The sequence below is a fragment of the Genypterus blacodes genome, unplaced genomic scaffold, assembly GCF_046128005.1.
Source record: "Genypterus blacodes isolate CSIRO-AG114 ecotype Tasmania unplaced genomic scaffold, CSIRO-AGI_Gbla_v1 ptg000106l_1, whole genome shotgun sequence".
Lineage (NCBI taxonomy): Eukaryota > Metazoa > Chordata > Actinopteri > Ophidiiformes > Ophidiidae > Genypterus > Genypterus blacodes.
The window spans coordinates 1,112,959-1,134,890 of record NW_027466910.1 but is presented as its reverse complement, the minus strand read 5'-3'; the positions used below and the strand labels follow the sequence as shown (position 1 = coordinate 1,134,890).

Here is a 21,932-nt window from a genome sequence, read left to right as displayed (position 1 = left end):
ATGCACACACACGCGCAGCTGAACATGCGCCACTACATTGTAAACAATACCACAATGAGAGAGGAAAGTATACAATCAAAGCGGTCTTCACGTGGAAACACAATATACTGTAGCTGTACAACACTTTTTAATGATGGGGGTTTACATTGAGAATAGAAGAAAAGACTCTATACACCCAGCTCAGTAGGGGCGCTACTACACCTTTTAGTTGTCAACCGCCTCAACAAACTTAACGGAAGAAAAAGAAGAAGAAATGGGACGCGCGCTCTGTCGTTTTCTCGCGATATTTCACTGTTATTGTTACGGTCCTCTCTAAAAGTCTCTAATAGGCAAGATCCTACGATAACCCTTAGAATTATCCAGAGATTAATCTTCGTACTCGCAGTGTAGAGTGAGAGGTTATGGGGGGCAACTTCAAGACTGAGCTATTCTGCTGAGAAAATTGATGCGGCTCCTCAAAGCATTTAGCCGCTAGCTTGTGCTAGCTATAGCATCGTTCAAACACTTTACTGCGCGCTTTAACACAAACAGTCTGTGTTTACTCTCTAACGCGTTACTTCGCTACACGTCAGTTATATCACACCAGGCTTCGACAACTCCTGGAGACATTTACAGGAGCTACGGAGAATGCTGGCGACGGGAGCGGTAAGTACTGCACACATTCATCTGGACGTGTCTTCATCCGCTACGTTCAGCTTTAATCGACTGACTCCATGTTTCCGATCATGTGTTTGCTCAAACATAATGTCTTAATAATCTGCGCGGTTTGAATATGTCCACCGGCTAACTTCAATCGAAAGTAGCTCAGTAGTGTCTACAGACGGTTTCCGTAGTGTAGTGGTTATCACGTTCGCCTCACACGCGAAAGGTCCCCGGTTCGAAACCGGGCGGAAACAGACTAGCTTTTGGTTTGTGAATTAAGGCTCAAAGGTATATAGTATATATATATAGGTATATAGACTCCCTTAGTCCTAAAGTCATCAGCAGTACGAAGGTCTAGTTTCCCTCGCAATCGAAAGACACGCGGTTCACTCCATTCATTACTTGGAGGAAAGCATCCATCATACAAACAAATGTACACGGATAACAAACAATGCAACACTAATATCCCTCAGTCTGACATGACGATGATGATAATGCAGTTCCTTTTCTGTCCCTTTGTCCCCAGGCGGTCACTAATGTCACAGCCTTAGCCCAGGTGGACAGGGAGAAGATCTACCAATGGATCAATGAGCTGTCCAGCCCCGACACCAGGGAGAACGCCCTGCTGGAGCTCAGCAAGAAGCGAGAGTCGGTGCCCGACCTGGCCCCCATGCTGTGGCACTCCTGCGGCACCATCGCCGCCCTGCTGCAGGTCCGGCTCACGGCTCACTCCTCTACTGTTTGCACATAATAGCCAGAATACATTCAAGAGATGGCTGCATCTATTTCCCTTCTCATCTGAGTTTTTCTTTCCCATCTTAGGAGATCGTGAACATCTATCCCTCCATAAACCCGCCCACGCTAACGGCTCACCAGTCTAACAGAGTGTGCAATGCCCTGGCACTTCTTCAGTGTGTCGCCTCTCACCCAGAGACACGGTAATCAAGTGTTTATGATGTCCCACATTATTCTAACTCACAGGGTTAAACTGTATGATGATGTAACTGTCCACTGGTGTTCATCCACAATGATTTCAGTCCATTTGAACTCTTTCCCAGGTCGGCGTTTCTTGCGGCACACATCCCTCTCTTCCTCTACCCTTTCCTGCACACTGTGAGCAAGACGCGACCGTTCGAGTACCTGCGTCTCACCAGCTTGGGAGTCATAGGTAACCCCACCCCCCAACCGAACCCAGATTAGGGTGTGATCACTGACCTACACCTGTTGTTATTTGTATTGTTGTCGTTGTAAATGTGTTCAGATCACTTTAACCCGTTGTTTGTTTGTTTACCGCAGGCGCTTTGGTCAAAACTGACGAGCAAGAGGTGATCAACTTCCTCCTCACCACTGAAATCATCCCTCTGTGTCTGCGGATCATGGAGTCGGGGAGCGAACTCTCCAAAACGGTACGCAGCTCTCACAGCTTCTTCTTCTTCTTCTAAAACAACATCTGTTCTCACTTCTGTGGCTCTGGCGCTGTGATAGTTAACATCTGTTGACTTGTTTGGCAGGTTGCAACTTTCATATTGCAGAAGATCCTTTTGGACGACACAGGGCTGGCCTACATCTGTCAGACATACGAACGCTTCTCCCACGTCGCCATGATTCTTGTGAGTGTCTCTTCCTGTGTGTGCACAGTGTAACGCTTTGATAAAACCCAGATAAACTGTGGATTTGATTTTTCGTCTTTGTGTTTGCAGGGAAAGATGGTGCTCCAACTCTCCAAAGAGCCGTCGGCACGTTTGCTGAAGCATGTTGTGCGCTGTTACCTTCGCCTGTCGGACAATCTCAGGTAGAGCAGCACAAAGGGTTAAATTCCGCCTCGCTTTGTATTGTAGTGATTTGTTGGAGACTTGCAAATGCTGAGATAGACTTCAGTCTCCCCATGAGCCTCAAAACATTTAGGCAGGCAAAGAAAACGCAGGATTTGACCGTCTCTACTTGCCAGCAGGTGGAGCCACCAGAGAGTTGTGTGATGAGACGCTGTCCTTCCTCATTTAATGATCTGAATGAGCTCATCAGTCCTGAAACCTTCATATGGATTGATTATAAATGAATTGTTTTGTCATTGTTTGCGCTCTATAAATAATAACAAAGTCAATTATTTTCATGTTTGATGGTAGAATGCAGTTATAATGCAGTCCTGTTTACATGGATTTGCTTCTTGAACCCATTTAGACACTCCAGGTCTCTTGTGGTTTCAGATTCTGTCTCATTGTCACATTCTGCTTTACCGCATGTCACATAGAAAGCAGCAGATTGCCGATTGTTGCCCATTCCTTTGTCACACTTCCTCCCTTCCTCCCTCAGAGCCCGAGAGGCCCTGCGTCAGTGTCTGCCAGATCAGCTGAAGGACAGCACCTTTGCTCAGGTGCTGAAGGACGACACCACCACTAAACGCTGGCTGTCGCAGTTGGTGAAGAACCTGCAGGAGAGCCAGGTGACCGACGGCAGAGGCATCCCGCTGGCCACTCAGTGATGAAGAAGAAGAAGAGCACAAACGCAAAGCAAAAGGAAGCCACGGAAGAACACGGTTTGGATTTTGAACAGCTGGGGCTTTTTTGCTCTGCCTTTTTTTTTTTTTTTTTTCAGTTCATCCGTTCTGCCTCCGATTCTTGCTGTAACATATTTCAGTATATATTATGATTGCAATATTTTTCTCTTATTGCATTGTAATTAAGATTGTTAAAACCTTGGCTGTGACTGCTTATGTCCCTCTTTTGCCAATCCACCCCGGGCTGCAGCTGAAGGCAGCGGTCGACTGATCCCACAGACGAGGCGCTGTATATCTGTACAGGGTTTTTACTGCTCATACTTGCTTAAGGTCATTCATAATTAAACTGTATTCCTCTCCAACTCAAGTTTCCAGCGGAGACCACCCTACAGTGTTTATGTATGAAAGCCAAGCATACATTATACATTATATACTTCATGACACCGTCGGGAGGCACGAGCGTGAAAATTGTGTCCATTGTCGCCCCAAACCTGATGCTGCCTCACGACTCATGCCAAGTAAACACTGTATGTGCCCGTCAAAGTCCTCTAGGACACTGAGAGATAATAAAGTACAAACGATAAGCACAGCTGCAAACTCACACTTTCTGTTGATGCTTAGAAATAACATTAAGCACGTTTTTTGTCTTTTTAAATGGGATCTTTTCATATTTTCCCCTTATAGTTTTATAATTACCATTAAGAAGTAGGAGCAAGGATTTTTGCCCAGTAGGAGACATTTATGATGTAAATAAAAGTGTTCATGGCAAAAAATGTTCAATATGATTTTCCCTAAGTTCAAATAAAGGGAATGATTTTTTTAAATTGCCAAATATAGCAACATAAATGCCGTAAATGAATTCTGTTTGCCAGGTGAGCGATGGCACAATAAGCTCACCTGTAATCTGTGAGAGATCCACAGACGAGCCTTCACTTCCTGCCGCCATTAACAGAATATCGCTCATAGGTTCCATTATCCAAACAAACGAGATGGAGGTGGAAACATCTCTGCCTTCCATTTGTGAGCAAGTGTGATCCCCGCGGGAGATGGGGCTGAAATCTGCAATGTGTTTTTCTCTCTTTACCTTTTATCAGGAAATAGGGAGCTAAAGTCATTACAGGCTCGTCCCAGGACACTTTTAAAATGGAAGAGTACATTAGGACGCCTCGGATGAGTACCGGGTCTGTCGTAGAGGACCAGAGGGGAAAGGGCCGCAACATAGAAGAGAAGTTTGTTGCTCTAAACGCTGGAAATGTGTCGAGACTTCTACTGTCATGATGGAGAAACCAGGGAAATGATCAAACATCCAAAGGGGCTTTTGATGAGCAAGTAAGGGAATAATTACAATCAAATCAGATGAGTTTGTGCAGACAGACATTGAGTGACCAGTAGGAGTCGCTGTTGAGTGCAAATTTTGTCTGTAGGAAATAAAAAATGGTGATCCAGCTTCTTTACAAGAGGAGCTGGAATCTGAGAAGTGAAAACAGAGAAGTGAAAACAGTCGGCATTAAATCGTCATGACGCCAGCTGGGGACCGGCGCTTTGAGACGTCTCACTTTCACTCAACATTTACCAGGCTGGGTCATCATCACAATGACAGACAAATGTTTGAATGACATCTTGTTATGTTTCTGCTAAAACAGGAGGGCCAGGTGTTTGGGTTAGGGTTACGCCATAATAGCTTTAGTTTACAGTGATGTGGCTGATATACTTCTTCCACTACTGAAGAGTTATGAAGCAGTGAAGAGGTTTGAAATGGCAAATGAATGTTGAAACAAGAGAATTTAAGATAACACAAACTCGGACGTTGTAGGGGGCAGGTTCAGTACGCTCTTTGGATGGATCAGTCATAATGCACAGAATAACAAGTAGCATAAAATGCAACAATATACTTCAGTGCAATATAATATATATGATTTATAGAATAGAATAGCTTTAAAAGGTCAAATGTAAAGCGTCCCTGATATTGACTTGTTGGCATGGTAACACACCGTCCCCTGCCTGTGCTGCACAGCTGAGCTACACAATAACAGTGGGCAGCTCTAAACTGCATCATAGGAGCTGTTGCCTACCAGCCAAGGTCCTGCTGGACAATAGTGGCAGAAAGCCAAGCCCCACTGTGTGTGTGTGTGTGTGTGTTCATTAAGCAACACTGAGCCTCTCCCTGCTGCTGGATTCTAATAATAAAGGGGAAGTGTATTGTCCTGTGCTCACTTCTGCAAAGGAAGAGGAAAGGATTTTTAGTCTTGCTCCTGCCTTTCACCTAGAAATTTGTCACGCGATGTCGCTGCTGACACAGAAAGCTAACAGCTTGTCTTAGTCACTGCAAGTCCACAGGGCGTCCATGATGGAGGACGATGAGTGTCAGAGAGACGGAGCAGCCTGAGTGGAGCGATCATGAGCTGATGCAGCGAGGATGAGGGAGAGAGAGAGAGAGAGGGTGTGGCAGGAAAGGAAGGAAGGGCAGGAGGAGGAGGAGGAGGAGGAGGAGGATGGTGGGAGTGGACCAGCATGCGGCAGTGTTGACTAGGGAATCATGTTTCCCAGAGAGGGGAGGAGAGAGGCTGAGCCATAATTTTCTCTCGGTCACTCCCCGTCCTTTAAGGCCCAGCTCTTAACTGGCAGTCCCTGGACGCTCCCTGAGTCAGAAGCTCAGTGTGCATGGCCAGTGTGACGTACACACACCTCCACAGACCTCCTCTCCTAGCCTGAATCCCACCCTCCGCTCTCTGAATCCCACCCTGGGGGAGCTCCGTCCCTGTGTGTGCCTCACTGGAGACGAGTCCTTGAAGGAATCTGTGCCTTTGGTGAGTACCATTCCCTTTTCCAAATTCTACCCTGTCTGTCATTCTGTGTGTGTGTGTGTGTGTGTAGCTCTGATCTAACTGCACTCTGCCTTTGCTGGAGTGATGCTTGCTGCTCTTATGTCTCATATTACTGCCTGCCTGGTTCCAATTTGCTGTGTATAAACTCTCCCCTCCCACCGTGGCCAGAGGTTATATATAGATGTTATTGGACGTGCAGTGCCCGTTCACTTGATTGTGGAATTCTTCACTAAACTACAGTATGTGCAGAAAAGGGAGTGCGTCCTTGGTTAAAGATCAGGATGGCACAATTCCCGGCACAAGCAGAACTTTCCTATGGCAGAGACGGCACACGGGATAGAAACGTGCAGATGTTATTCTTCCTGCTGCTGGAGTTGTTTGTTCCAAAAAAGTTTCCATACTAAGATATCTCCATGAGTCACATCTTTCTCTGTGTGTGTGTGAGTGTGTGAGTGTGTAAAAGAGTGTGGTCTGTGGTCAGTGAGGACAGAATAAGTGGCCCCATGTGACTAATTTTGCCTAAGGACCGATGCAAAACACTTCAGCTCAACCTCAAGACAAGAGCTAATGATCCACTCGCATCTCGGTGTTAAGTCGTGAAAGAGTAAACATTTAACTTCGGAGTTTAAAATCTGAAATCCCTTGTAGATGACTCAGAGTGGTAAAGTGCATGTTAGTTACACCAACATTAGTTTATGGAGGACATGACTGTAGAAAGCCAACATGTGTGTTTGTGTTCCACAGTTATTAATTAAAATCCAAAATCATATCGAGCTGTGAGAGCATTCCTTCTGTCCTGTCACTCATGCTGCGGTGGGAACTCTGTGCCTCCCCCTCATAAATGTGTAACAGGGGAGGCAGGAGGTTGTGAAACAGATTGAAATTCCACCAAACCTCGATGTTGACAAATGGGTTCGTGTTGCATAGAGGGGACGATGTAAGGAAAGGTTGGCTGTCAGGCAGGAACACGGAGACTGTCCAGCGTCTCCCGTGTCAGGAAGCGTTTGATCCACATTAACCGGTGAACAAGTCAGATAGCAGGAGTTTATCACTGAGAGTGCCCAGCGCTTTGGTTTCCCTATTCTGTTTCCAAGTTCCTCCGCTTCAGATGTTTTTCCCCATGAGACGATTCATCTCATAAAGTTGCCAAGGCTGCAAGATTGATTCTTATTAGAATCGTTTTTTATGGTTTTAAGCTGCAGCACAGAGAAGCATTGATCACAGCGTCAAAGATCATATTTTTTGTCTCATTCCATCTTAAGAAGGGAAATGTGAACCGGCCTCCAGACGTCTCCTCGCCGAGCTGCGGCCGACACAAAGTGCTGAATGTGTGTGATGCTGGTCTCAGTCCAGTCAGCAGACAGTTTGCTCCTCTCAGCCTCGCTGCTGCCAGACGATGCAGCCACATAATGGGATTAATTCCGTATATGTGCAGAGACCGAAGCGTTGACTCGTAAATCTCGGCATTGCCTTGGCAGCTGCAGCAGGTCTGCGGGGTTTGCGACTTTTTGAAAGCTTTAACAAATCTGATAGGCTTGTGTTGTTATTCGAGTGAATTGACCTTTTAAAGAGACTCTGCTTTCCTTTCAGGGCAGAGAGGTCGAGGTGGAGATCAGAGACTGATCTGGACACCTTCAGTAAGGTAAGGATTCAGTACAGGAACCCCAGCTCAGGTTCACATTGATGACTTGCAAAGTGAGGCAAGGAGAGGTTACAGGTCAAATCCCCAAGGCCCACAGGGAGATCCTGCAAGAGTAACATAAACACATGCTACTCAGATGCAAAGCAGTGTAGCTCCTCCTCCTCCTCCTCCTCCTCTTCCTATTTAATCTGCTCAATGTCCAACTGTCTGAATCTTAACCAGGGAACACCCGAAAGCCTTTTTTGGATAAAGGGAAATAAATATTAGGATTATAAAGCAGCAGAAAATGAAGCTCTTGTCAAATTTGTCTTCCTGTATTTTAGTTTGCAGTCTGGCAAAAATGAACTGATTTATTTATCTCTTTTTTTTTTAGCAGCAGAATTCCAGTGGCATGTGTAAAGAATAAGAATGGATCCTCCAGGTTCAAGTGAGTAAACTGAAGATACAGCAGCTATAATGATCGGTGCACAGGTTTAGTGAAATAAAATGAAGAACTCTGACCGGAAATTGGAACTTTAGCTTTCTAACCGGGGTCAGTAAACGACAGATTTTGCTGACTGGAGATCTGTGTTTCATATCACCACTCCTTCCCTTGACCTGGAGCCATCATCCTGACCTTTGAACCCTTTGCCTGGCTCTGCTCAGGTGTCCAAGTTGACCCAGACATCAGGGTGATGATGACAGGGTCGACTCTGAGGAAAGTCAAGTCCCGCTCCTGGAAGAAGCAGCGGCATTTCCGTCTCCTGGACGACGGCCTGACTATCTGGTACAAGTCCAGATGGGCAGGGATGGGCCACTCCACATGTGAGTACCAAAGTGTGTGTACACTCTTTACAATGTGTGTGTATGTCTTGTGCCTGTTAGTGTCCATTGAGCGTTCAAACATCCCTGTAACCATTCTGTACCCTGAACATGTCTCAGTCTCAGTGAGCGACGTGGAGGCGGTGCGTGAGGGACACCAGTCTGAGGTCCTGCTGAGCATCGCAGAGGAGTTCCCCGCTGACCTCTGCTTCACTTTGGTGTTTCACGGTCGTCAAGGAAACATGGACCTAATAGCGGAGTCCCCAGAGGAGGCACGGGCCTGGATCCAGGGAGTACGCAAGCTCATTCACAAGGCTGAGACAATGGATGAGAAGGAGAGGCTGAACCAATATCCTTCCATTGTTGTTCCATTGTTGTTGTTTTGGAGCTCAGAGTACTGAGGCATGGAAGCTTCTGGATACAGAATGTTGGAGCTGGAGCTGAATTAGATCACGTCAAACACTGATATTCATGCATCCCTCAACAAACTGCATAGCTCCAAGTTTCCTTAGCAACCTCTCAGGTGGGTGAGGGACTGGTTTCAGAAAGCCGACAAAGACAAAGATGGGAAGATGATCTTCAAAGAGGTGCGGAAACTGCTGAAGATGATGAACATGGAGATGAGCGAGGAACACGCCCTTCATCTCTTCACGGTAACGTTTTGACATTCAGAGTGTTGCTCAGTGTTGAGGGTTGAGAAGATGAAGCAGAGGAAGTTCCTCAACAGGAGCAGGCCTCATTGGAAAGTCAACCATGTGCAATTTGTGTTATGCTTACGTTTTAGGCAGTTGCTTTGATTGAGTGAACTTCCAGACTGAGCAGGTAAGGGTTGGGTGTTTGGCTTAAGGTCTCTTTGGCAGGACACTGTTGGTGTGGTGATGGACTCATGCTGTACCTAAGCTGCTGTGGGCTTTGAACCTGCAACTGTCTGGACTCTGCACCGGCTCACTAACCATTAATCACTGATGTTCTAATGTTTCCTGAGCCTAAACCTCACACATCAGAGTAGATTCCATCTTTATCAAACTGTCAACCAAATCCAAATCCCCCTTTTTGTGTTTAGATGGCCGACAAGTCTGAGAGCGGCGCTTTGGAAATGGAGCAGTTTGTCCATTTCTATAAGATGCTGACTCAAAGGGACGAAGTGTGGAAGGTGTTCCAGGACTACTCTGGAGACGGAGGGAAGTTAATGTTGGACGAGTTGGAGAACTTCCTGAAGCAGGAGCAGCAGGAGGGCGAGCTCAGTGCAGCACAGCACGCCCAGGAGCTGATCCAGAGCTACGAGCCATCTCAAGCAGGTAAAGACAAAGGGACAGAAAGGGATCTAAAGACTCCAATGTGTGTATTCTGCAACTCACTCTCCATTTCGCTTGTGATTGTTGTCTCTTCCCAGCCAAGAAGCAAGGCACCATGTCCTTAGATGGCTTCCAGATGTACCTGTGCTCCCAGGAGAGCTCCATATTCAAACCTGAGCATCGGCCTCTTTACCAGGACATGAGCCAGCCGCTCAGCCACTACTTCATCTCCTCCTCACACAATACCTACCTCATGGAGGATCAGCTCCGTGGACAGAGCAGCCAGGAGGCGTACATCCAGTAAGAGATGCTGCACACGTCACTCAAACGTCAAATGGCAAAGCTAGACGGTAGGATTATAACTAAGAAACCTCATGTACCTGTGTGTGTGTGTGTGTGTGTGTGTGTGTGTGTAGGGCCCTGAAGAGAGGCTGTCGTTGCGTGGAGGTGGATTGCTGGGACGGCAGCGACGGGGAGCCTGTTGTGTATCACGGCCACACCTTCACTTCCAAGATCCTCTTCAAAGACGTGGTTGCAACAATCAAGGAGTACGCCTTTAAGGTGGGCACCTGGAGAAGGTCTGAACATCTGAGTTCAGTTACAGGTTGGACCAGGAGGAGAGTGTGTGCGGCCAGAACGCGTAGCCCAGATGGTTTAGTTGGTCTGCCAGGGGAATGGCATGCACCCCGGCTGATGAGCCCGGCAAACCACCATGGATCTCTCATGTTCATGACTTGGTTTCTAACTTCAATGTGATCCCCAGATTGTGTTTGCTGGAGTTTAAAGTCACTGACAAAGAATTGAGACAATCTTAACAGAGCAGCTTTGAGGGCCGTTTGTTCCTTATCAGCTCATTCAGACACGACCTCTTTCCTGTCCCATAGACATCAGACTTCCCCGTCATCCTGTCCCTGGAGAATCACTGTGGCGTGGAGCAGCAGACCGTCATGGCCCAGCACCTCAGCCAAATATTGGGGGACACGTTGCTGACCACCCTGCTGGACGGACAGATCCCTGAGGAGCTCCCCTCTCCACAGGTTGGACCCCCAGATTAGCTTCTTACCAGATGAACGACCAGATATCAATCACTTCAACATTACGTAACTGAATATTATAGTTTATTACAATAATCATATTGAGTAAGACAATAATCAACCCCATGATCTGTGAGAGATAAATCTATGAGGACAGAGTCGTTTCAGGTTGCTTTCTGTCCGTTTCATCTTAGAGATCCTTACACATCATTAACAATTCAAAGGCTTTTTTAAAAATTGATGCTTCATCCATTACTTTCCTCCACTGTTGCTGAAAGCCATCATGTAATCTTTTCCTGTCAGACCACTTAGGGCGATCACTCCTAATATGAACTAATGCTTAATGAACACAGTGAAGAAGTCTATGGAGAATGTTGAAAATGAAATGCCGGTGTATAGCTACATTTGGTTATGAGTGAGAGAGATACAGGAAAGTCTGTGTACTGAAAAGGACAACTATTCCAGGAATGATTAAGCTCCATTACCTTGATTTAAGAGGAAAACACTTTAGATGAAATGTCACTTAGAGGGAACGCCGGCTGCGTTGTTGTTGTTGTTGTTGTTGTTGTTATGGATCTGTTAATGTTCTCTTTACAGGCAATGAAGGGGAAGATTCTGCTGAAAGCAAAGAAGATCGGAGGTCTGGAGGGCCGTCCTGATGAAACCCTGACGGACGAGGTGAGCGATGATGAAGAGATGACCAACGGGGATGCAGAGAGCCCGTCTACAGAGGACCCACCTGCTGAGAGCCTGGACCTCAGTGAGAAGGTACTGGAACTGGAATCTATCTCCTCATTAAATCCAGGAGGGATTGTTTTCCCTCTTATACCAGTGTTGGTCCGTTCGTCCTTAGTTTAGTGTTTTCTTTCCACATAGTGGAGGTGATGAGAGATGGAAAACAGGAGTGAGGACGATATCAGACGCGATACTGAAGCAAGGGAGTGAGCAGGGGTTGATAATGAAGGGAGACAGGAAACAGGGTAGGGACGAAAACAGATACGGAGTCAAGATAGCGGGGAAAGAAGGGAGAGAGGAGAGCTCAACAGGAAAGAGTGATAAAGAAAGTTCTTGGGAAAAGGTTTGTCATTTCTACACAAGGTTACACAAACACAAATGTGTGACGCATGACAATTTCACTTTCTTTTGCAGACATCGAAGCTGAAGCTCTCGAGGCAGCTGTCAGACTTGGTGGTTTACTGTAAGAGTGTTCACTTCCATGGGTTTGAACACGCTAAGTCACACGCCAAATGCTATGAGATGTCCTCCTTCTCCGAGTCCAAGGCCAAAAAGCTGGGGAAGGATGCAGGTAAGGTCTTAATCCACGGGACCATGCAGTTAAAGTATTATCTACACTGAGGTACCTGTTTAATAGATGCAGCCGTACAATCAATTGTAACCCAACACAGCAGCCCTGCAGTAAAGCCTGCAGCTGTCAAGCTTATAATGCTAGGTTTCTATTTCAGTGGTGATTGAACTCTTTTGAGGTTACAGTCAAAGGTGCTGTTTTACTGACTGTAATCAAACTCGGGTTCTGGCTGAACTTCACCTACTGGCATTGTGTGTAGAGGAATGAAGCGATCCTTAGGGAAGCAGATTTCAGATGTAGCAGAACCCTTTTACTGGATTGCATTAGATTGCACAAGTGTACATAATGTGTGTGTGTGTGTGTGTGTGTGTGTGTGTGTGTGTGTGTGTGTGTGTTCTCCAGGCACAGACTTTGTGCGGTACAACGCCAGGCAGCTGAGCAGGATCTACCCCAGCGGCCTCCGCACAGACTCCTCCAACTACAACCCCCAGGAGCAGTGGAATGTGGGCTGCCAGATAGGTGAGGAGGTCGCCCCCTGCTGGTGGAGCTAATGCTTCCTCACTACGTTCCTTCACTCATTGGTGTATTCCGTCCATATCCAGGCATTTGTGGGTTAAAGGTTATGTTTATGTTTAGAGGTAGGTGTCTGTATAACTACACAGCCATATTCATACACAGATGAGAAGGAAGGATGACATATCGGTGTTGAAATTAGGTCCCAAAGTGATAGGGGACATTTTATCTGTGTCTCCCTGTCCTCCCCTCATAAAGAGGTCAGAGGTCAGAGGTCAGCGTCAGTGACAGCACAGTACAGTATTGCTTAAGGACACTTCAACACAACAGATGCTTCCTGTCACAAGGGCTTAAAACTGAAAGCCTTCTGGCCTCAACCCTGACTGTGTCCGCTCACATGACTCTGTGTAGCTGTGTAGATACTCTATGACATCATGTACACAACCGTGATAAAGTGAACTGATTGTTATTTTCCCTCCTTCCACAAAGTGGCTCTGAACTTCCAGACAGCTGGCCTTGAGATGGATCTGAACGACGGGCTGTTCAGGCAGAACGGCTGCTGCGGCTACGTCCTAAAGCCGGACTTCATGAGGGACGGCGACACACTGTTCAGTCCAGACAAACCCGAGGAGTTTCAGGCCTACAGGCCGCTGCGATTATCTATCCAGGTTCCAAACTAACTCAGGGTCTACGTGGGTTGTTGTTGCACGGTGTAGCTCCTTCCCGTGAGAACAAATACTCAACCTGTGCTCGTCTCTGTGTGTGTCGATCAGGTGATAAGTGGACAGCAGCTTCCCAAGGTAAACCAGAAGGAGGGCTCTATTGTAGACCCCCTGGTCAGAGTGGAGGTCTATGGAGTTCCCAAAGATCAGGCCAAGGAAGAGACCACTTATATTAACAACAACGGTGAGATTAACACTTTAGATTGTATTTATGGTCTTAATATTGAAGTTAAAAAGCGGAAATCAGTATAATCTGCCTTCTACTGCCCTCTACCTGCAGGCTTTAATCCAGTGTGGGATGAAACTCTGAACTTTGTGGTCCACACCCCTGAGCTGGCTGTGGTCCGCTTCGTGGTTGAGGACTACGATAAAGCCACCAGGAACGACTTCATGGGACAGTTCAGCCTTCCCTTCACCTGCATCCAAGCAGGTGAGCAAAGCCAGCATGACACCAGGGCTGCTGCTCACCTTCATCTTGTGCTGACATGTTCATGCAATCAACGCTTTAAAGCTGAATCTGACACAAATCTTCTCCCCCCCCTTTCAAGGATATCGTCATATTCATCTGCTATCCAGAGATGGAACAGCTATTCCTCCATCTTCTATCTTTGTGAACATCAGCATCTCAGAGCTCACATGAAGACGTTAGATCTGAGGGAACCCGGTGATGCGACAAGCTGGAGATGCTGGAGACGTCTCCTCCAAAACATTCTTGCCGGTGAATGAGAGCAGCATGCAGTGCCACTTTTATAAGAACCTGGGCCCAAAGCCAGGCTGGCCATCTTCCAAACCTACAACAGATCAACTAAATCAGACCTGACCTGTCTGCTTATGCAGCACAGCTCCCGGCGCAGGCTCTCATCATCTCAGCCTCGTCGCCCCCCTGCTGTTCATTCCCCTTGACCGGCTCCCAGTCGCTGCTCATATGGAGGTTCAAGTCCTTGATGCTCGCCTTCCAAATGTCCTCCAATATGGCAGCCACTTATCTGAACTCCCTCAATCAGGTTCATGCTCCCTCACAATCCAAGCTTGTGGTTCCTAGATGGTGGACTGAGTTACCGACCTCCACTCCATCCAGAGGTCCTGGTCTGCTCATGTTGGCTTCTTTCCTCTTGTTGTTCTCTCCTGACTCGACCCTTTTCTCATTGTTGTATTTAAACCTCACATGGACGTCTCTCTGTATAGAAGCGTCTGCTGGATGAGTAAACCTAAATGCTGGTTAACTTTAACTAATGGGTCTGTAAAAGAGTGAGTGAGTCAATATTTGGATCTATGAAAGGAATCTCCTGTGAGTGAGTGAGAGGCAGAGGAGGATGGTTGATGATGAAGGTTAAAATGTTAGACCAAACAGTATTATAGATGAAATGGAGTTATAAAGGAAGAGTTTACTTGTTTCTGAGTCATGGTGGATCTCTGCAGAAGTGGAATCTCCTGTTGTTTACCTTTTTTTTCACCCCAATATCAAATCAATACAGTGTGGTAGTATCAGTATTACAATGAAACGTTCTCTTAAGATGTAAAGTACGTGTTTGAGTGACAGGTCTGACCATGTGCCTCTCTATAAGGTAAGTGTGTTTCATGTATGTGTATGTATATGATGGCCTGTTCATTTATAAGCATGTGAGACTCTTTCATGGTTCATGTTCCTTTATTTATATAAACCTGTACAAGCAAGAAGAAGAAGACATCCTGTGCACCTTCATCTTCATCCTCCCCTGTAAGCAGAGGACGCTGACCTTTGGCTGCAGTTTGTCACATTATAATGTATCAAGTATCCATAATAAAAACATTCAGAGACCATTACGTCACATCGTCTTCACATTCTGCTCAGTAAAGTGCTGAAGTCTTCATCAGAGAGTACCTTTGTCTTCTTCAGACAGGTGTGAGGGCAGAGGTCTCTCTCTCTCTCTCTCTCTCTCTCTCTCTCTCTCTCTCTCTCTCTCTCTCTCTCTCTCTCTCTCTCTCTCTCTCTCTCTCTCTCTCTCTCTCTCTCTCTCTCTCTCTCTCTCTCTCTCTCTCTCTCTCTCTCTCTCTCTCTCTCTCTCTCTCTCTCTCTCTCTCTCTCTCTCTCTCTCTCTCTCTCTCTCTCTCTCTCTCTCTCTCCTATGTAACAGTCTCAGCCTCTTCCTCCCTCTCCCCTGCTGCCGCCGCCTCCAAAGTCCCCTGCAGGGCCTCCTTCAGGGTCAGGCCCCCGGCTTCAGAGTCCCTGACCACGCCCTGCTGTACTGGCATGTCTGGGTGATGCCTCTGCAGATGCTTGACCACCTGGAACTTCTGCTTGGCCGTGTAGGAGCAGTGGCGGCAGCAGAACGGCTGCTGCTTTGTGTGTGTGAGGTAGTGGTACCGCAGCCCCGCCGGCCACCTGAAGGTCTTGCTGCAGCGGCCGCAGGCGTACGGCCGCTCCTCGCTGTGCTGCCTCTGGTGGGTCTTCAGGATGAACCGGGTCTTGAAAGCCTTTCCGCATTTCTCACAGATGTAGGAGCGAGCGTCACAGTGCTGTGTGTCTTTGTGGACACGCAGGGCGTCCGCTCGGTTGGTGCGGTACTCACACACGTCACAGGCGTACCGCTTCTCTCCTGCAGGAGGGGGACAGAGATAGAGTTAGCTTCATTTAATGACAACACTTATCATAACCACTGATCCTCCACTGAACCATAATCATCAGGTCTTTGAACTGAGAGGAGAGAGAGAGAGCCAGAGAGAAGAGAGAGAGAGAGCCAGAGAGAGAGAGAGAGAGACAGAGAGACCCAGAGAGAAGAGAGAGAAAGAGAGCCAGAGAGAGAGAGAGAGAGAGAGACAGCCAGAGAGAAGAGAGAGAGAGAGCCAGAGAGAAGAGAGAGAAAGAGAGCCAGAGAGAGAGAGAGAGAGCCAGAGAGAGAGAGAGAGAGAGCCAGAGAGAGAGAGAGAGAGACAGAGAGACCCAGAGAGAAGAGAGAGAAAGAGAGCCAGAGAGAGAGTGTGTGTGTGTGTGTGTGTGTGTGTACCTGTGTGTTTGGTCATGTGGTACTTCAGCTGTGTGGCCCACTTGCACTTGTAGCCACACTCTGGACAGAGGTACTTCTTCTCCTCTTGGTGAACTCTCATGTGGAGCTGCAGCAGACACACACACACACACACACATTTAGGGTCCAAACATGGAGCAAACACTGTTTCTGAAGGTTGAATCTGACCGTTCTGACACTGACCTTTAACCTGGAGGGCTCAGTGCAGGTGTAGCTGCAGCGCTCGCAGCTGTACGGTTTCTCCCCGGTGTGTATGCGTAGGTGCCGTGTGATCTTCTGCTTGTTGTGCGTGGAGTACAGGCAGTCGGTGCATCGGTACACACGCTTGCCTCCGTGCGAGCGCAGGTGCTGCTCAAACACCAGCTGGTGCCGGCAGCTGAAGGAGCAGCTGCTGCACCTGAGGGGCTTCTCCTCCGCCGGCCCCTCCTCATGCTCACTCAGGAGGTGGCGACCTAACGCCGGCTTGGTTTTGGCAGCGAAGGGGCACAGGTGGCACTGATGAGGCAGGTGGCTCCTCTGATGGATCTCCAGGCTTTCCCTGCTTTCAAAGGTCTCCTGGCAGGCGGGGCACCTGATGAGCCGGTGCTTGGTGTGCTGGTGAGCCTTAAGCCCCGCCTGGCTGCTGCAGGTGTGCTCACACAGCGGGCAGGAGAAGCAGGCCTGCAGCTGGTGAACACGCTTGCAGTGGTTCCTCAGCGCCAGCTCTGAGTTGAAGTGAGCCTCGCAGTGAGTGCAAGCGTGCCGCAGCGCCCCCGTGTGGCACCTGAGGTTGTGCCGCCTCACGTCGTCCAGCGTGTAGCCGCTGAAGTCGCAGAGGGAGCAGAAGTGGCTGGGCTGCTTCTCGTGGATGCGCGTCGTGTGCTGACGCAGCTTGCTCGCCGTCCCGAAGGTCTTTCTGCACAAACCGCAGCCGTGGCGCCCGAGTCCCGTGTGTAGAGACTCGTGCTCCTCCAGACGGTAGCGCCTGGTGGTGCTGAAGGGGCAGTAACGGCAGCGGTGAGGTCGGGCGCCTTTGTGTTTCAGAGCCACGTGTTGGAGCAGACGCCGCTCCTGCTTACAGGTGAAGGTGCAGAGGCGGCACTGCAGACGCTTGGGTTTAGACTCGCTTTTGTCGTGAACACGCGACATGTGATGGGTTAAAGACGTGTTAGACTTCCCTACAAAGGAGCAGAGGCTGCACTGGATCTGGTCGGGCCTCAGGCAGCCTCTGCTCTCATGGCTGTCCAGCGCTCTTCTCTGATTGCACCTGAACGCACAGCGTGAACACGAGAAGACGCGACTCCTCTGCTGAACCTCCTCAGAGCTTCCACTCTGCTCCTCAGTCACACTCTCCTCCACTCCAGCCGCCTCACTGCCATCTTCACCCTCCGCTCCTAAAAGCTCACGGTTCTCTGTCTTCCGTCTGCATTTTGTAACGTGGCGGCTCACTGTTGCGAGCTTGACCGAGGAGAAAGGACAGTACTTGCATTTTAACTTCCTGTACGTCTTCTGTAACAAAGCAACTCTGTGTTTGTCTTTAGCCAGCTGAGCTTTAGAATTCTGACGTGTTTGTATTCTGCTTCTATGTGCTGGCTCACTGAGGCCAGCAGCTTGATCCGCCCGCTCCTCTGACTCTGCGGTGCTTCTGTGACATAAAGCTAAAGGCTCGGCCTGATTTGCCTCTGGGAGTTCTCTGGGCTGATCCTGACCAGGAGTGGAGTTCTCCCGTGCAGCCAGACATTCCGCCGCCCTTGTTTTGGTCTCCAGTGCTGGACACGTCTTGGCGACGTGTCTATCCAGGCCTCTTCTCTGTGTGAACTCTTCGCCGCAGTGCTGGCACTTGTGTCCCTTCGGCTTCCTGCTGTGCTGCGTCAGAGCTCCTCCCACCTCACAGGAGGAGGCTTCACGGCGGTGGCGGTCTTCACTCGGCACCACCAGCACGTCCACACGTCCTTCCATAACCATGGCCTCAGCTTGGTCCCTCTCCAGCTTCTTCATGTCCTTCAGACTGATCTTAGGTTTCCGCGGCTGGTTTGGGTCGGATGGAGAAGAGGGACTGACGGCTGCAGCCCCGCCCCCCGACTCAGACCTCTGAGGCTGGGCTGGTTGACTCGTATTGTTTAGAGGCTCGTAGTCACTTTGTTCTCCCTCTGTCGTAGCCACATCCTCTTCCTCTGAGCTCAGGGTTGAAGAGAACGCCACATGTTCTCCTGTCACGCCGGCCTCTTTACAGTGTAAAGTGGGACTCAGATCTGCACTGTGTTCTTCCTGGTTTGTTAAAGCCTGAGCCTGGTAGTCTCCTGCTGAGAGCGTAGTCAGAACCAGAGTGCAGTACTCCTCACTGCCGTTCACAGACGGAGCGCTGTCTGACACACTCACCTCCTGAGACACAAGATCATAGATATTCCCTGAATCCAGCGTGTGTGAAGCAGCCGCACCAGGAAAGTCCGACCGGCTCCTCTGAGACTCAGCAGCCGGGGTTGGCGAGGCCCGTTTGAGGCATCGCTCCGACTTCCTGTAGAAATCCAGCACGAGCTCAGCCGAGTTCTTCTCCTTTTCCTTGGCGGCGTAGTTGTCGAGCCAGGCTTTGTCCCCGGGAACGTAACCGTGAGCTTTCCTCTTGTGCAGGAAGAGGCTGATGCTGCTGAAGGAGGAGTAGGAGCACAGGGCGCAGTGGAACTCCCTCAGCTTGGTGTGTTTGCAGTTCTCGTGGTTCTGCAGGGCTTGGCGGTAGCAGGTGGTGTAGGCGCAGTATTTGCAGCGGTGCACCGACGGCGTCTTCCCCTCCTCAGAGTGTTTGGCCAGCATGTGGTTGCGGAGCTCGTATTTGCGCTTGCAAGCGTAAGCGCAGATCTCACATATGAGGGATTTGGTTTGATGCCGGAGCTTGTGGCTCTTCAGCTGGTCCATGCGGTGACAGCGGTATTGACACTGATCGCACTGGTACCTGCGGGAGGAGACACACAGACAGTTTGGTCAGAATACAGCTTCATAGCGAGGGCCAAATGAAGGTCAAAGAGCAGAGAGAACACATCTGGAAACACAGAGACATCATGAACCTGTACCTGAGGTCTCCAGCGTGTTTCCTCATGTGCACGTTGAGGTAATGTTTCCACTTGGTGACGTATCCACACTCGGAGCACATGAAGTTCTTGTCCTCTGAGTGTGTGAGCATGTGTTTGGACAGGTAGGAGACGTCTCTACACCTGAACTCACACAGGACACACTTGTGCGGCTTCTCACCTTTTAAACCAAAACAAAGAAGAAACACGGACAAGTGATGAAAACACATGTAAAGGCTCATTATCCTGTGAGAAGGAAATCAGTCCCCGCCTCCTCACCGCTGTGCATCATCATGTGTCGGTTGAGGCCGCGCTTGTGTGGCGTCACGTAGCTGCACTGGGAGCAGCCGTGGATCTTCTCGTTGGCGTGCAAACGTCCAACATGCTGCTCAAACTCCACCGGGTTAAACGTGACAAACGGGCAGAAGTCACAGCAGAGCTCCTCGTTACCCGGGTGACCGTGGCGCTGGTGCTGCAGGAAGACGGTCTTATTGGAGCAGGAGAACTCACACTGGGAGCAGTGGTAGGCCTGGTGTGTGCGGCGATGGGCCTCCATGTCCTCCTGGCTCTGGAAGATGGCTCCACAGGCGTGATGGCGACACTCCACCGCCTCCACGCCGTGCTCCTCTGCGGCGTGTCTGAGCAGAACCTTACGCAGAGCGCTGCGGAAAGAGCAGCCGTCTTTAAAACAGGCCACCGGCGTGCGGTCGGGTAGGACGTGATGCGTCTTCATGTGGGCCTTGAGGGTTCTGCTCTGACGGAAGCTCTGACCGCAGGTGGGGCAGGGGTAGCTGTGACAGGCCACGCCCTCTTCTGCCTGGTCGGCGTGCATGCTGGCCAGGTGGCGGCGGATGGCGTTTTGCTCCACGGCTGAATAGTCGCAGAAACGGCAGCGGTGGACTTTCTCCCCGGCCTCTCGGAGCTTGTGGACGCGCAGCTTGCTCTTGCTGGTGAAGAAGCGCTGGCAGGTGGAGCACTGGAGGCTGGGGTCAGGGAAGTGCAGGTGGAGATGCTCCTGCAGGTGGGAACGCATCTTAAAGCAGCGCCGACACTTGGGACAGGCGTGGGTGCGATAGACGCGCTCGGCCCCCTCAGACAGGAAGTCTACGGGACAAGAGCACAGGAAGAAGACAAGACATTTGAGAAACCATACGGAGATACGACTACAATCTGCTTTATGATGATGATGATGAACAATCACATGGATACGTGTGTGTGTGTGCTTGTGTGTGTGTGTGTTTGTGTGTGTGTGTGTGCTCACCTTTGTTGGGCAGTGTCTCTGCATCTTTTACTGAAGATTTGTCACATTTTGCTCTTTTTGCATGTTGTCGCCTTGAAGGTTCTTCCTCGTTCCCCTCATCTGGCAGCGATGATGTGAGAGCAGGGCTGCATTTCCGTTTCCTTCTTTGCCTCTCAGAGATCAGAGGATGGTTGCTCCCATCTGTGCACACTGTAAAACAAACGTGTGATGGTTTTAAGATGAAAATACTGCAGAAGGAAATGTGTTTATATGGTAATAAGTTTAACTCCTGATTTGTGTTTCCAGCCTGTTTACCATGAGTGGCAGTCAGAGGAGTTCTGTGGTCCTGCAGGTGCTCCTTCAGCTTTTTAGTGGTATGAGTGATGAAGAGGCAGTGAGAGCAGCCAAAGGGCATGTGGAGCTGCCGGTGTCTGTCCATGTCCCCCTGTGTGAGGACAGACACTCTACAGGACGGGAAGCTGCAGGGAATGAGAGCCCAGCCGTGTGCGGACATCATGTGGGCTTTATGTTCCTCCTGATCTGCGCTGCTGGACCCACAGCCTGGTTCTGTGCAGGAAAACGGGCCGGTGGGTCTGTGCGTTCCCATGTGGGCCGTTTTGAAGTGTTGCTTCAGAGCTGCAGCTTTGGTAAAGACCTCAGTGCACAGAGAACACTTCAGGCTCTGCAGCAGTCCCTCTCTGGATCGGCCAGGGAGCTCTTTAGCACATGAGTGACAGGCAAAGGTGACGTCGTCTGAGAAGCTCTGTCCACATTTGTCACATAGGCGAGGTCGGTCTGTCTCCATTTTGTCTGAAAAATAAAAATAAATGTAAGAGCAGGACTGATGTTTGCAAGTTACTGTAGTTTGTATTGTTACCTGAACTATACATTAGATGTTGACATATAAGAATGCAAATGATGACTTCTTAGTAAACTGCAAAATAGCGAGCATGATCATGTTGTGAAGCTTAAGTATAAACAAATGGAAACAAAAGCACATCTATCATGAAACACAACTTCGACTTGCTGCACACTCTTCTGTCATGAATGTAATTGAATCGATTCTCACCAGTTAATCGCTTTGAACGTCCTCATTGATATAGGAGGCCTGTCAGAGGTTACGGTATATAAATATGTAAATAAACTCTAATTACAACATAACAGCGTCGCAGTTAGCTAGCTTTAGCTTCTTCTGCTTGTTTCAATCGCAGAAGACATTAAATCCGGATTCCTGTCGGTCCGTCTCGCTGAGTGAACTCTGGAGTTTACGGTATTAAATTCACAACATTTACTACCCACCAAACTTCTTTTACGTTCGCGTTATTAACTGTGTGAGGGGAAAGTCCGGTACAATAACACGGGTAGGAACCTTTGT

At 49.0% G+C, this 21,932-nt stretch overlaps 3 protein-coding genes and 1 non-coding gene across 4 annotated transcripts; 3 read left to right on the top strand and 1 right to left on the bottom strand.

The window, feature by feature from the left end:
* The first annotated feature begins 244 nt into the window (after nt 1-244).
* On the top strand, nt 245-3,498 carry cnot9 (CCR4-NOT transcription complex subunit 9). Its single transcript, XM_076160576.1, has 8 exons — nt 245-645; nt 1,169-1,354; nt 1,465-1,580; nt 1,701-1,810; nt 1,939-2,048; nt 2,154-2,252; nt 2,343-2,434; nt 2,953-3,498. Exons 1-8 carry the CDS (start codon nt 628-630, stop codon nt 3,119-3,121), a joined length of 900 nt encoding a protein of 299 aa, XP_076016691.1. The 5' UTR covers nt 245-627; the 3' UTR covers nt 3,122-3,498.
* On the top strand, nt 824-896 carry trnav-cac (transfer RNA valine (anticodon CAC)). The gene has a single exon. It is a non-coding gene; the product is annotated as a tRNA-Val (tRNA).
* A 628-nt stretch (nt 3,499-4,126) lies between the features above and the next one.
* On the top strand, nt 4,127-15,066 carry plcd4b (phospholipase C, delta 4b). Its single transcript, XM_076160556.1, has 17 exons — nt 4,127-5,943; nt 7,552-7,603; nt 7,977-8,030; nt 8,249-8,407; nt 8,525-8,753; nt 8,928-9,057; nt 9,468-9,702; nt 9,798-9,999; nt 10,116-10,260; nt 10,584-10,736; nt 11,331-11,501; nt 11,883-12,039; nt 12,442-12,558; nt 13,042-13,220; nt 13,326-13,458; nt 13,555-13,704; nt 13,823-15,066. The coding sequence occupies exons 3-17, from the start codon at nt 8,012-8,014 to the stop codon at nt 13,912-13,914; spliced, it is 2,271 nt and encodes a 756-aa protein (XP_076016671.1). The 5' UTR covers nt 4,127-5,943; nt 7,552-7,603; nt 7,977-8,011; the 3' UTR covers nt 13,915-15,066.
* A 218-nt stretch (nt 15,067-15,284) lies between these two features.
* znf142 (zinc finger protein 142) lies at nt 15,285-21,914 on the bottom strand. Its single transcript, XM_076160488.1, has 8 exons — nt 21,627-21,914; nt 20,873-21,367; nt 20,579-20,767; nt 19,597-20,421; nt 19,321-19,498; nt 16,460-19,202; nt 16,259-16,364; nt 15,285-15,850 (listed from the first exon to the last, which is right to left on the bottom strand). The coding sequence occupies exons 2-8, from the start codon at nt 21,360-21,362 to the stop codon at nt 15,378-15,380; spliced, it is 5,004 nt and encodes a 1,667-aa protein (XP_076016603.1). The 5' UTR covers nt 21,363-21,367; nt 21,627-21,914; the 3' UTR covers nt 15,285-15,377.
* Nucleotides 21,915-21,932: the final 18 nt, after the last annotated feature.